The 15,428-nt window shown below is 40.6% G+C and overlaps 1 protein-coding gene across 4 annotated transcripts in view; it reads right to left on the bottom strand.

Annotated features, from left to right (window-relative positions):
- Positions 1–229: 229 nt before the first annotated feature.
- Positions 230–15,428, bottom strand: part of FILIP1 (filamin A interacting protein 1) — a 157,824-nt gene continuing 142,625 nt past the window's right edge. For 3 of the 4 annotated variants that reach the window (XM_075202640.1, XM_075202642.1, XM_075202641.1), the window contains exons 5-7: positions 12,217–15,034; positions 8,328–8,549; positions 230–1,087 (exon numbers count right to left, since the gene is read on the bottom strand). In XM_075202640.1, the coding sequence (XP_075058741.1) occupies positions 8,343–8,549; positions 12,217–15,034 (3,025 nt within the window). In that variant the 3' untranslated portion in view covers positions 230–1,087; positions 8,328–8,342. The remainder of the gene's footprint in view (positions 1,088–8,327; positions 8,550–12,216; positions 15,035–15,428) is intronic. The other variant, XM_075202643.1, reaches the window with a different exon arrangement.

Genomic DNA, 15,428 nt, shown 5'->3' on the forward strand with positions numbered 1-15,428 from the left:
CATTTGCCTGTATATCCCACTCTAAGTCAGTCACTCTAGTGTATGTTACACTTTGAAAACACATTATAATTTCTAAACGTCACTTAAGATTTGTGCAAACAAACACACATTTTCTTACATTCACAGACACATGCAAGTACAGCGGCATCATTTTGGGCACAAGTTAGCATAAAATATGGCCAACTCTAGAGATCTAAAAACAACACAAAACAATCGCTAATAAATAGAGTAAATGTGATATAACATTTATGTGCCAGACAAACACACCAGGGAAACATACTATACAATCTGTCATCAGACCCGGTCGAGCAGTCAGAAAATAAATTTATGTTTAAAAGAAGAATTCCATTTGTTGAGTCCAGTGTATGCCTCTATTGTTTTCTCTAAAAATGAGTTTGCTCTGTGAAAAATAGTAACATATTGCATATTAGGTTTGCTCTGCCTAGTCAAATGAAACTAATCAAATCAAATCCCTGATCTACTTTTTGTTACACTAGACGTACATAATGTTATTAAATGTCTAATGCCACTTCGCTAATGAAATATCTAACTAGATCACATTCCCATGCAGACACCAGTAGTTTCTATTTTTATCCATTCACACATGGTTACATTTTTTGTTTTATTTTGTTTGTACTCCATTAAATGTATTGCTTCAACCTGCACAGATAAATATACATCTTCAAATATTCATTTTAGACCATATCATTCTGCGTGGAGGTAAGCTTGAAAGCTAGGCAGGTTTAATATAAAAATACAATATTGCAGGAAAAAGCTACTTGAACAAAAATCTGAAAGTATAAAATAAGTTAAAAATCTGGCAGAGAAAAAAATCCTGTAGAATTTTACAGAATTTTCACAAAATATAATCCTGCAGATTGGAAATATTTATTCAAACACTTGCATTATTAAAAAAAAAAATAAAGATATTTTCTTTGTTGTGTCAGTAGCATAAAAATGAGTAAAAATCTCGTCTCTGTGGATTCCAGAAAATATCCATAAAACTGTGTTCAGTAGAATTGCATCAATTCATGTTCCCTCATACGTCATCTAGTGTTCATGCTTAGCTGATGGATAACAATGCTCTCTAGAAAGAGGAAAAAAAAAAGTTTAATAGTCTTTGGAGGACCAGAATTAAATAAAAACTCCATCAAGTTCTAGTAAATCTGAACAGATGTACTTTCCATTTTAATTATTGTTGAGGCTCAAACATTTTCTGCAGTGCTGTACAACGAGGGCTCATACACACTAGTTAAACAAAACAAAAAAAACAGGCGATTTTGCGGTCATGCTTTTAGTTGTATTTAATGCATGGTGAACGCAGTCTCAATGGCTTTTAGAATATTAATGTTAAGTGTGTTCTCAGAACATGCTGGACACAATAAAAATAGAACTTGCCTCCAGCGCGTGTGTGTGTGTATCCCCATCACATTGACCACAAATCAATTCTATTCAAGCTGTGTACACTGGGAGATGAATGCAGCTAAACCGTCACAGTGTAAATGATGTTTCTTTTACTAGTTTGTATAAGGCACATACATTGGTAGAAATACAGACACATGTATAGAGAGAGGAGGTAAGACAGTTTGCTTGCTAGGGCTAACAGTTTAAAGCAGGGTTGTCCAACCCGCGGCCCAGCCCGCCTGTAAATGTGGCCCAGCGGTTGTGGCAAGGGGGCAGCGCTGTTAATGAAAAAAATATCCTGCAAAAAAAAAAAAAAAAGAAAATACTTACCTTGTGGTCACGTCAGCTGGCGCTCCGGCTCCCTCCCTGGTCTCCTCCTCCGTGCGGTGCTCGCAGTGAATGTCGGGGGTGACGTCATCACACCCGACATCCATTGCGTAGCACAGAGGAGTCACCCGCGCGAACTATCAGCAGCAGTGAAAGATTATCCAGTATCTTATTGTTGTTACTCTGAATTTGGACTTTCTGCACCATGCAATTATGAACTAGCTGTGTTCTCTGTATGTATCTAATATAAATATTAAGAGATGATTGTATTTTTAATATTTTAAACCATTTTAAATGTGCAGTGCTGAGTAGGGTGAAAATATCACCCACTGTTACCCTCATCGGTGGCTGCTCCATGAGTCATTTTTCCCGCCACCCTATCTTTAAATCTCTGTAGATTTCTATTAGTCCTCCTGACGCTACCTATATCGGTGACCATTTCAAACTGGTCAATAAAAAAAATGATTCATGGGTGCAGAAAGAGAGGAAAAAAAAGTTTTGGGCATTTAATTCCCTGAACCCCACTAAGGGGCAGATGCAGGTAAGTTAAATTGTAGCTGGTAATGGGAATACTGCTTTAATCATGATTCTGCAACAGGTTTCCTAACTCTTACTAACTTCATTTCCAAGTAAGTTTAATATGTTAACTATGTTTTCTATGTTTTTTTGGATGATCAGCTATCGTTAGTGTTAGTGTATTTTATGTGCGGCCCAAACCAACTCGTCGTCTTCCAATGTGGCCTAGGGAAGCTAAAAGGTTGGACACCCCTGGTTTAAAGTGTGTCGGAGGGGGGTGCATAAAAGTAAATTACAGTGTAGCCGTGCAGCATCTGTCATTTATATGTGCCTGGATTTATATAGTGAATACTGACCTGGTAACCCCATATAGAGTGGTTACTGTCACATGTGTAAAGAAGGAGTCTTGTCAAATTTTTAAAAGTGCTGCACGGACTAGCCACCCAGCTTGTTTTGGCATGTGGCGGGCAAGATGATCTGGATGAACAGCCATCATGGCCACCCTTGTGAGACCTTCCTCCTTCTTACTCTGTAATGCATCCCATATAATATATATTACAATCATAATTGAAGTGGTGCTGCGGGCGCCCGCCACAGTGATCTTATCAGCATTGTTTATACACATATATTTGTAGGATGACAGTGTGACCCACATTGTGAGTGACTGTCTGTGGCTCCTGTTTGCAAATGTGGGGTCCTGTATGATATCCATTGTGCCCCCCTCCCCTGTCGGAGACATGAATGTTTTTCACAAGGTTTTTCCTTGTCTCCTTTTTGTAAAGTTATTTCTCTTTTTCTTTTTCTCTCTTTACTTAAATGTTATATCTCTCATACTTTCCTTATATATCTCATTTTCCTTCTCTATCATCTTTTCAATGCTATTTGTCGCATGCTGCTATATACTGTCCTTCTCTCCCTCTTCAGTTTAAACTTTATATCTTTCTGTCACTTCTCATTTCTCTCTCTTCTTCTATCTCCTGCTGGTTTTTCTACCCTCCTAATCAATCTTTGTGTCAGTGACAGCTCAGAGGATTAAATCACCTTGGCTCTGTGTACCTACTATCCTCCCAAGCAAGCTCCACTCGGACATTGGCGGGCATTAGGGCAGGAGCATGAGGATTGTCCCAAATAGCTGCGTGTATGTGATGTCGCCTTACATTAAATGCCAGAGGCAGCTCAGTAAAGTACACCCCTCCCATGTGCTGCCTATTTCGAATCCAATGAGAGGGAGGAAATACAGTTTAAGAAATTACACCATCTCTGGTGCCCCACAGTGCATCTGTGACCAAACTACACCCCTGGTAACTAGTAGGGAGGAGAGTTATAAGTAAATGGGTAACTTACTGAACTGGGAAAACTAATAAAATAGTACATATAAAATGTAATAAATATCACTATATAGGTGTATTTTAAGGGAACAATCTTGTTCTCTCCTGGTAGTCCTGCTATTCGTATTCAGTCTCCTATATACCCACTCAGAGCAAACATTTAAGTATCGTAAGTATCCACTACTTTGAGTTAAGGCCTTGGGGCAGCCATGTACTGGTGAGCATATAGTGCTCTATGGGAACGGCGGTTGCTATAAGTGAAGACCCTGTCAAGTCGGTTTTAGGGACTCATGGTGTGTCTGGTGTCTACCATTACACTCTTACAATTACACATGCATTTAACATGTATGCCGTGTTTTGTTTTCTCCTATGCAATATGTACGGCACTGCGGACCATTTGTGGTGCCAAATAAATAAAAGATAATAAAAGTTACATGGATGGGCAGCACGGTGGCCTAGTGGTTAGCACTTCTGCCTCACAGCGCTGGGGTCATAAGTTCAATTCCCGACCATGGCCTCCTCTGTGAGGAGTTTGTATGTTCTCCCCGTGTTTGCGTGGGTTTCCTCCGGGTGCTCCGGTTTCCTCCCACACTCCAAAAACATACTAGTAGGTTAATTGGCTGCTATCAAAATTGACCCTAGTACCTGTCTGACTGTAAGCTCCAATGGGGCAGGGACTGATGTGAGTGAGTTCTCTGTACAGCGCTGCGGAATCAGTGGTGCTATATAAATAAATGGTGATGATGATGATGGATAAACGTGGCAGGGGTGGATCGAGACTTATTGTTCTGTTGACTGGTCATATGACGCGGCTCACCCCTCCTGCCAGTTACATGTCGTGGCTCACTCCTCCCATCTTGGTTAGACACATAAGCCGGCTCACCTGTCAGTCAAAATACTTTTTACTGTCGGGAATAAATGTATTTTCTGACCAGAGAAAAGGATTTCCAAGCAATGCACTCTGTTACTAATTGCAGGGAGCGGTACTTGGGGATCCTCCCTCCCCCACGGATCCACATGCTTTGCGCTGCGCTCCACCAGGGTGTGCCCATAGAAGTCATGTCAGACCTAGGGAATCACCTCTGAGGTGGCAAATGTCTGCTATAGTCCATCTTTTAAGCTGTATTTTATGTATTAACTAAATATTACATAGGGCACAGTTCTGCTCCAAAAACAGAGTACCATAGCCCTATGATTTAAATTGTAAGTAATTTTACTATATATACACAGTATGAACTGAATTATTCATATTTAACAACATAAGCCCAGCATGTATCTGCCCCACGATTTTGCTAATAGCTACCATCTCTAACTAGTTTCAGGCCGAGAGATGTCTATCAGTGCAGTGTTGTTCTCTGTACACTGCCAGACCTGGAGCCAGGCTTCTGGTTCCAGTACAGTACCTGGGAGCCATGTGATTTGGTTGTCAGAACACCCTCAATGGTTGCAGAGAGAGAACCTGAATTCAATTAATACTGTTACTCAAGCACTCCTCACAGCAAAATGTAATACAGAGCAGGAACTTCATCAGTAATAGGATAGGGTGAACATTTTATTCGAAAACATTGACAAGCTGCTGCATGCTTCAATAGAATTAACCCTGTGTGTAAAGCACAGCTGTCAGTGGGAATAATAAATAGTCAATATCAATCAAGTCACACCTATAAACTTTTAATTAGCTAGAAAACAGAAATTTCCTGTTGCTTACATTACATTAACATTCACTATTAACAAATACAATCAAATTTGCTTTGTTGTCATGTAGATAGACAAATATATGTATTCACAGCAAAATATAAATTTTGTCAAAGACTTGTAAACATTATCCTTGCAGGATAATTATAGATGAGCGAACCTGTGGTAGACGTTCACGTGAATTGTGTTTTGTGGTGTAACAGTTGCACAGGTAAAAAAAGTTCCAGTAATACAATTTTCATATTCCACTTTTGCTTTGCCGTTCCACACAATGCCATTTCACACTGTATTTGTAAAGCCATGTTGTGTGTACTTTCTAATCTATAAATAGAGCTGGGACAACAACAGTCAAATCATTTCGCTATGTGTTTGGTTTGGGAATCCCTAGGGCCAAATTCCGCCAGCAATGTGTGCAAAATTTTGCCGCTAAATGCAGATTGAAGCGAATATTTTGAAGAACATTTTTTAAAATTTTGTTCTTCTCTAGCTAATTATTGCTGAAAATGTTTGCCCATAATTGCAGTTGGTTTCTTTTAATAGTTACAAACCAGTTCAACTACACAATGAGTACATTTTTAAAAGTATGTAGATATTTACATATCACACATACTTTTCCTACTTTGTTTCCAGTATATCTTGAGGTAAGTTAGTAAAAGATGAAGTGGTAGAGGCTTTATGATACATCTCGCAACAAAACAGCGGGTTGGACCGGGGGCACCTAGAGGGGGGGAGGAAGCAGGTACAAATTACCCGTACCCAGACCTGCATGGAGGGGGGAGCTCTGTAGTTAAAAAAAAAAGTAAAACTACTTTTTTTTCTTCTCGCGGGTGGTGCGCACGGGCACCCGCGAGTGCAGGGGGCAGTGTGCAGAGCCGGACCAGGTACCAGCAGGGAGCATGGCCAGATCTAATCCTGTGCTGTGCAGTGGAGAAAAGGTAAGATGATGTGATGGGGGGCAGGCATGTGCTGGGCAGAGGGGGCATGAGTGACTAAAGGTGCTGGGCAGAGAGGGGCCATGTGTGATTATAGCTGCTGGGCAGAGAGGGGCCATGTGTGATTATAGGTGCTGGGTAGAAAGGGGCCATGTGTGATTATAGGTGCTGGGTAGAAAGGGGCCATGTGTGATTAAAGCATGTGGGCAGAGGGGGGGACGGGACGTGTGAGCAATGCTGCTGGGCAGAGGGGGCATGTGTGACTAAAGGTGCTGGGCAGAGGGGGCATGAGTGACTAAAGGTGCTGGGTAGAAAGGGGCCATGTGTGATTATAGGTGCTGGGTAGAAAGGGGCCATGTGTGATTAAAGCATGTGGGCAGAGGGGGGGGGGACGTGTGAGCAATGCTGCTGGGCAGAGAGGGTATGTGTGAGTAATGTACTTTTCTGTAGAAGGATGACCTAGTGCTTTTCACCTGCTAGACACGCCCCCAATGGAATGGCCACACACCCCTTGATGGCGCAGGAGTTTACTTGCTAATCACCTATAGCGGGCCCCATGAGGTTGCTGTACCGGGGCCCAAAATTCCTCTTGGCGGCCCTGGTTGGACAATCATATTACCATGTCCAGCTCACCTCAGTACACCCTGAGTGGCATGATGTAATACAGGATCGAAAATGGGTGTTTACAAGGGGCGTGCTCAAGTGGTTTGCATCGTCCACCCTACCACCTGTCCCCTACTTGTGACAGGCAAGTGCTCCTGACAGGATTGGCTGCTCTTTTGGGGGCTCCAGAATTTCCATCCTTCATTCACGAGTCTCCCAAAAACTGCAGGAGCCTGGGCAAATGTGATATAACAACAGCACACTGACTCAATTGTAGAAGTACATTAGAAGATGGCAGAAGTTTTTAAGAGTGTGGAAAATAAACTGGGAATTGTTATACAAAATATACTTGCAGATCAAATTCACTAGAAAAATGCAGCACATATATATACATACTTCATGTGGGAAAAGTCATACACCTTTTCATGCCACCTGGCATGCAGGTCAATACAGGCTTCAGTAACATGTACCAACATGTCCTACAATATTCTATACTGTAAAACATTAGAGTGCTACTGTTAGAGTGCAGTAAACCCATTCAAGGGGAATCTTGCCACCTAAAAAGAATTATGAATGTCACCATGTTTGGGCTATTATCACTTTAGTCGGCTCACATATAAAAAGGAGTAGAAATTATTATATGTGAAGGGAACATTTTTGTATTTGACAATTGAAGGAAAATATAGGTAAGTCCTTAATTTGTGACTGCAATTTTAATTTGAACCCTCCTTTACTTGCACATTTATTACTAAAAATGCACTTTAAATAAGTACATAGAATTACAATATATCTGTCACCAAGACACATTAGAAGCAGCCATTTTCTGGGGCGGACCAATATTGGTGAGAATGGAGTCAAAATAGATACTAAGCACATACATGCCAACTCTCTCCGGGAGACTCCCGAATTTCCGGTAGGTCTCATGGACATCTGACCACTTCACTAAAATTGGAGCCGGATTGTATGGGCGGAGGGGCGTGGCTCCGCAATTTGCGTCATTTTGGCCCCATCCCCAGTGATGTAATGCTTGTTTGGGGTCTTTTTAAACTGTAAAAAGACCCAAAACAGGCATTACATCACCGGGGAAGGGGCCAAAATGACGCAAATCATGAAGCCCCGCCCCCTCCGCCTTTACACCCCTCCTGCCCTCCAGGATCTCCCGGACTCGGCCAACATAAGGTTGGCAAGTATGATTAAGCATTGTCATCAATATTGTCTCACACTACAAAATTGCTGCTTCCACTGTGTTCAGGTAACCACTGCCCTTTAAATAGTAATACCTTAAAGTACAATGGTTTACAGTATAGAAATACCCTCAGTTACTTTTGAGACACATGGTTATTTTTTACATTTTGTTATTTATTTTTTTTACTATTTGCAGAAGGCCTATGGCTCACCAGTCTGCTGCTCTATCGAACAGCAGAGTGGTGTAAAAGAATAGGAAGTCATGAATTAGTATTTATCAAAGAACTTTGATAAACAGGGGACTGCTTTTTATGGTAGCAGAAACACCTGCACATACCCCTGAGACTTAGCCTCAGCCCTTCCCCCCTCCGAAAGGGGCAGAGCTGCTGGCTGGTGATTTCTTCAATTCTATTTTCATAGACTGACTCTCGCCACGTGGCTCAAATTTTGACAGATTTCCTGCTCCTGGCACTGCCATTATTGGCTTTACTGCTTTCATACCTTTTGACATGGGAATGCGGGTAGGGGTGTGGCGTTGGGATGACCCATCCTGTGTTGTCTGTAGAGTTAGAGAAAACACACATTAAAAACTTATTACAGTGTAAAGTCAGTCTATAAAATATAGGACCAATCATCTATAAAAATAACAGAACTTTTTTTTACAATAAGTTTGTAAAAAGTTGGCAGTAAAATAAATGTACCAATGCATATATGAGCAAACCAAGCCTGTATATCAAATAACCCAGCATAATGGCTTTTAGATGTGATTGTCAAAAAAGTCTATTGGGTAAATTTATCAAGCTTGAAAAAGTGGAGATGTTGCCTATAGCAACCAATCAGATTCTAGCTATCATTTTGTAGAATGTACTAAATAAACGATAACTAGAATCTGGTTGCCATAGGCAACATCTCCACTTTTTCAAACCCGCAGCTTGATAAATGTAAACCTAGGTATTAAAAATACCATCAGCACTCTTCTGTTATGGCTGCCTTTATTACAAAAAAATATATATACCGGGATGAACCTGCAAAGTGTTTCATAAATGTGCTATTTCACATGTTAGGAAAATTAATTGCTTGAATAGTTGAAGACGAACATGCAATACTTTAAAGTAAATTGCCACGGAAGAGAGAATTCAAAATACATTGTATTAATTATTGCACTAGTTTCTGTAATGCAGTTAACCTTTGCATTACTAGGTCACCCATTTGTATCCAGTGTTTGCCAAAGAATGAACTTAATGTGAATTCCGTCTAATTATAGTGATGTTATTGTCAACATCCCGGGTATATGAACCTGGAATATTGCCGGGGCTGTAGAGGCTCTTACTTGTCAAATTCCCGGGTAGACCCCGTTCATACTGAACACGGGTCTACCCAGTTCTCCAAGGCAAAATCACAAAAGGAGATGAGATTGGCTTGGATTTTTATTTTTTTTTCAAACTTTAACATTATGTCTGGTGAGATCCGGGTCTCATCATTCATAGTGCGGCCGACCCGGATCGGACCAGGGAATTACCCCACCAAAATTCCCGGGTCTAATTCCTGGTTCAGCTGACCTGGGAATTAGACCTGGAGTCATTCATACTGCAGCCTCGGCCCGGCAAAAATCCGGGTCGAGACTACACCATGAAAGGGGTATTATTTGTGGGTGGTCAGGCACTTGCGAACCCCTTGTAACTGGCTGTTTGCAATTGTACTGCTGACGATTATTGGTGCTTTCTTTGTCGCTCGGGCATATATTATAATTTTCTGGATGTGTTTAAGCAAATCTTTTTTGTACCTGGAAGAGGGGAGTTATTCCTGCTGTATTAAATACTTTTTTTTAATGCCTAATAGCGAATGTGCTTGTTGCACATAAAAACATGGGTACAATGGGATGTAAGCATCTGACGTATACCTGGAGTAGAGTGGCCACGTATGCTACTGGTACAAACCTGCATGCATCTTAAGATGCGTAAATACGCTATTTTTACGGCCGGCTTTTTTAGTGCAATTATGCTCATTTTGCAACCAACTCTGCATCAGGTCTTCAGTGTCCAGTTTAGTCACAGTGTGGTTGGCTGCATTGGATAAGATCCATTAATCTGTGCACAGACTGAGCAGTGAGTTCTTATCTGTTGTTAGTGTAATCTGTTACTGTGGTTGCAGGATGACCAAACAGACAGACCGATAGCTGTCACCTTCACGCTGCATTCACCTACAAATCCACTAATAATCAGGCAGATTATCAGTGGGGTACACATGCTATGTAAACAGGCAAGCTGCTAGATAGCAGCTGCAATAAAGCAGCATGTGTGAGGTTTCAGACCTCACACACACTGAAGTTCTTTTATGATAGTAAAAAATAATATCAAATACAAATACGTTTAATATGCGTTTTTACTGATATTTTTACCAGTGTTAAAATTATCATTGTAGGCTTCTCGCAGCCAAGGCAAAAAATGGAACAAGTTGCATTAACAAAAAAAAAGCTACTGCAATGAAATGCAAATGAATGCGCCAATGATTATAGTAAAGCTAGAAACATGTTTACATGTCATTTACAAACTTTAAGAAAGTTAGTAAAATGCAAGTTAAAAATGAAAATGAATATGAGACCTAAGTGAGCCAGCCTTACTTGGAATCATGAAGTCATGGCACATTATGGTGTTTATTGGTTGCTTATGTTTGCAATCGGGAGGCTGTTATAAGTGCTTGTACAGCTACATGTTACGAGCCGCGGCGGTGCCCAGCCGCCGCGACTCCCCTGTCTCCGTCCCAGCCGTCTCTATGGCGACCGGGACGTCACTTCCGGGGGCTCGTCAGACGTTGCCATGGCAACGGTAAGAAGCTCTCTTGTCCATCGCCGCGTCCCGGCATTACAGAGCAGCCGGGCGCGTGCGCAACAGCGGGGCAAGCCTGAAGGCTAATTGGAACAGCTTGTGGGCAATTAGAGAGCTAGGCTCTCATTGGTCTGCTTCAGTATTTAGGGCAATGAGGCCTGCTGCCTCATTGCCGGTTATAGCGTTCTGTCCTCAGTCCTGCTGCCTGCTTGTGCTATCCATTTTGGTTCCTGCTACCTTGGATTTGACTACCCGTGTTTTGACCCCTGCTTGTTATTGGACCTGTGACCCTTCTCTTCTGACCTTGACCTTTTGCCTGGAATTCGGATTTTGCTTCTCTGCCTGTGAGTTTGACCCTTCGCTTGCCCTTGGATATTGCATCTGTGCCTGTGACCTTTTGACCTAGGATTCTTCTTATACTACAGTCCACCAATCACTCCACTTCTGGGAACTCCTTTAAGTCAGTATACGTTACTCGATCCTCGGTCGGCCCGCAGCTCAGTCTGTCCCCACCACTAGGGGCTCCAGCGAACACCTGGCCTTCAGAGTAGTTCCCGAGTTTCACTGTACTGACTTGGGAGTTCCTAACACTACAATACCTGTTCTATTACTGCCATATGGTGATGGCTTTATGTTCCACTGCACGGCTGGTTCGTGCTTGCGCATATCTACAGAAACTGGTTTTACCACTCCGGGCCACTCTCATTTGGGCAGCTGAGTATCACACAGCTGCCATAGAGATAGGTATTTGGTAAATTGCTACAATAAGTCATTTTTGAATCGCTTTTTATAAGCAACAATATAAAAATTATCCTATCACAGGAGTAGGGGGCCTATTGACAAACAGGCCTCAAAGTCCTGATATTTGTAGATATTTTTCTACACACAGCAAAGTTCTAGGGCTTAATTCATTAAGGATCTTAACTTGAGAAACTTCTTATTTCAGTCTCCTGGACAAAACCATGTTACAATGCAAGGGGTGCAAATTAATATTCTGTTTTGCACACAAGTTAAATACTGACTGTTTTTTCATGTAGCACACAAATATCAACTTTAATTTCAGTGTACAAATAAGCTATCAAGTATTTGTGTGCTACATGAAAAAACACTCAGTATTTAACTTATGTGCAAAACAGAATGCTAATTTGCACCCCTTGCATTGTAACATGGTTTTGTCCAGGAGACTGAAATAAGAAGTTTCTCAAGTTAAGATCCTTAATGAATCAGGCCCCTAGTTAGGAATCCCATTGAATAACACTGCAGGTAACCTCTTTCAACTACCTTTACACAAAAGTGGAACAATAATAGATTTATAATTGGCAGAATTTCTCCCTACTTAAAATTAGTGTTTTCATATTTTTTTTATAAATTAATCATGAAAAACATTACTTGTGTACTCACCACTGATTGGGTTGCACGAGTAGAAGATGCTGTGGCAGGAGTTATGGTTATAGAACTGGTCACTTTGTTTGTGGTAGGCCTGGCAGACAAATTGGTCTTTGGAGAGCGAAGTACTGTACCAGTTGTAACCTCCATATTTTCTGTACCAACATTTAAAGGTCTAACAGTGATAATCGGCGTTGTTCCTTCTGAGGAGCTGCCAGTATTTCTTTTAAACTGAGAACCTAAATGAATATGAATTTTATTATCTTCTGTTGTAATTATGTTTGCATTAGAATTGAATTTTCTTATTGGAGTTGGCACAGTTTGTTTTTCAGGAGTAACTTTAAATACAGCGCGCCCCATGGTCATTTCTTGAGAATCTGGGGACATAGATAACTCTGGAGATGCAGCAGATGTTGATACAGTGAGTATTTGAATCGGAGATGTGGGCCTTTCATTAAAATTGGATCTACCAGTTTCTGAAGATTTTTCCCGTGAGAAAGTTGTTATTGTAACAGGGGACATAGCTCTTTCTGGAGACACTGGGTTATCAACACCTTTTCCTTTTTGGGTCATGACACTCGGAGAAGGAATAATTGTAATCCGCGGTTTTTGATTACCCAAGGTTGGTATTACTGTGGTGCTTGAAAAGAAGTCTTCTGAAGGTGGACTAGTTATCTCTAAAGTGGCTGTGCTGTTCTCATGATCTGGTGTTACTCTTATGTGAAGAGGTTGACCATGTTTTGGTGAAAGGAACACTTCACCTGGGCGCCCTGGACTAGGATTTGGACGAATTGCTCTTTCTGGTGTGACTGGAGTACAAGGAGAGCCATTTTCTCTTTTTCTCATCCAGGGGATCCATGATTTTCTTATGTTTATCTCATTAGCTGCAGGTGGATACCTTTCTAAAACAGGTGATCTTTCTGTAGGTTTTTTAAGTCCTACTTGTCGTAAATTACTCATAATGTGGTTCTCTTCTTGGAAGGACTTCCTGATAAACACTGCTGGAGTCTCCTCCTCAACTGATTCATTACTTGTTGCATCTGTCTGGACCCCTGTGGATGTCACAGGAACATCTACCATTCTTTTACCATTCATGCTTGGCCTTATAGCACGGCTGTATCGCTTTGAGAGTTCCAGCTCTTTCGTCAAATTCAATACATCTTGTCCCATATTTTTGTTTTTATTTTCTTCTTCAATAAACCTTTTTTGAAGGACTGCATAGTCAACTTGAAGTTGTGAAAGCTGGTCTTCTTTATTCATCATATCATGAATCTTTTCCTTGAGTGCTTGTACTTCTGCTCTTAAGTCTCTATTTCTAGACTCCTCTACCCTGATTCTATGTCGAAGTTCAGCCTCTTGACTTACAGCTTCTCCTTTTTCAATAGCTTTATTCTTTGCTATATTACTTTCCAGCTCTTCAAGCTGCAGAGAGAGAACATTAGCTCTGTCTTGTTCAGTTCTAAATTTTCTTTCTAGCTGATCATACTCATCTTCTGTTTTCATCAAATCTCCCTCAACCACTTCAAGCTGCTGAAGACGATTTCTAAGTCTTTCAATTTCTAAAATCAACTCTTTTGTCTTGTTGTCTTCATGATGTACAGACTCAAATGCTTTCTTTGCTCTGCTTCGTGCTGCTTCTCTTTCAGAAACTTCCATATTTTCTATTCTCTTCATTAGCAGGTCTACTCTGCAACTTTGTTCACAGTTTTGCTCTTCCTCAGTTCTTAGTTTGCTGATTGACTCATCTCGTTCTTTTGTCAAGCTATACACTTTTTCTTCCATCTCTGACTTCAGTTTTAAAAGTTTTTTACTTTCATCTATAAGTTTTTCTGTTACCTCCATAACTTTTCCTTGTTCAACTTTTAAGTCCTTATTTAGGTCATCAACCTTACCTTCCTCTAGTTTTATCTTTTCCATCATGATTTTCCTTTCATCAACGAGCATAACAGTGAAAGACTTTAACTTTGCTAAGTCATCTTTTAAATTGTGTTCTGCTTTTTCTAGTCTTCCTTCCACTGATTCAAGTTCTTTAACTCGACCTTTCACCAATTCAACGTCCTTGATCAATTCCCTTGTTTGGGCTTTTTCTTTATCCAGCTTCACATAAAGCTGAGTGCACTCCGACTTACTCTTCATAAAAGCCTCTTCTAATTTTTCTAATTCAGACATTCTTTTCTGCAATTTCTCCACCTCAAGCTTCAGCTCCTTGCTGTGATGTTCTTCTTCATGGAGCTTCTTCTGAAGTTCTTTACATTGCGATTCTGTCTTTGTTATTTCCTCATCTTTCCCTTCCATTTCTAAAACTCTTTTTCGTAAATTTTCTACTTCTGCCATTAAGCTTGAATTTCCACATTCTCCTTTGGCTATTTTTTCTCTCAACTCCTTTAACTCCTCATCAGTTTTTTGAAGGTTCTTATTTGTTTCTTCTAATTCTTCAATTTTACGATTGAGACCAACCAGCTTAAGGCGAAGCTGACGGTTATGGGACTCTTGAGTGACCAGTTTTGCAGTCATTTCTTCATGCTCTTGAGAATATTTGGAAGTTTTGTGCTCAAGGTCCAATTCCAATTTAACAACTTTCTGTCCGTCCTCATTGGCTTTAGCACAAACTGTTTTCAGTTTCGATTCTGCTTTTTGAAGTTCTTGAGTAAGGTCTTGTATCTTTTGAGTTTGTTGTCCAAGCTGTTCAATATGCATTTGTCTCTCATCCACTAGCATCAGTGCAAATGACTTAAGCTTTACTAGTTCATCTCGGACTTTATTGAGTCGCTTGTTATATTCCTTATCTTTTCGCACCTGATAAGCTTTCTCCTGTTCAAGTAACTTTTTTAACCTGTAAAACATACCAAATATTAACTTTAGAATTTAAATGTCTAAATGTGATGGTTGATATATTCAAACAAGCCAGAATGTAAGTTAAAGGGGCATATTCAATTGTCGCCGTTTTCCGCTGTGTTAAAACTTCTACCGTTATTACGGTAATAGCTGGATTTCAGCTCGCGGCTCAGGGAGCTGCGAGCTGAAATCCAGCGAGAAAAGTACCGTAATAATGTTTTTTTATGCGCATTATTACCGTAATAACGGTAATAGTGCGCGCGCCGCAAGATTTTCGGCGTTTCCGCCGACAATTGAATATGCCCCTATGACTCTTGTTTGCAATATTAAAATCAAAGTAAAATGGTTATTATGTATCCTCTCATTCAAAATATACTCTCTCTCTTCACACT

The sequence above is a fragment of the Mixophyes fleayi genome, chromosome 3, assembly GCF_038048845.1.
Source record: "Mixophyes fleayi isolate aMixFle1 chromosome 3, aMixFle1.hap1, whole genome shotgun sequence".
NCBI lineage: Eukaryota > Metazoa > Chordata > Amphibia > Anura > Limnodynastidae > Mixophyes > Mixophyes fleayi.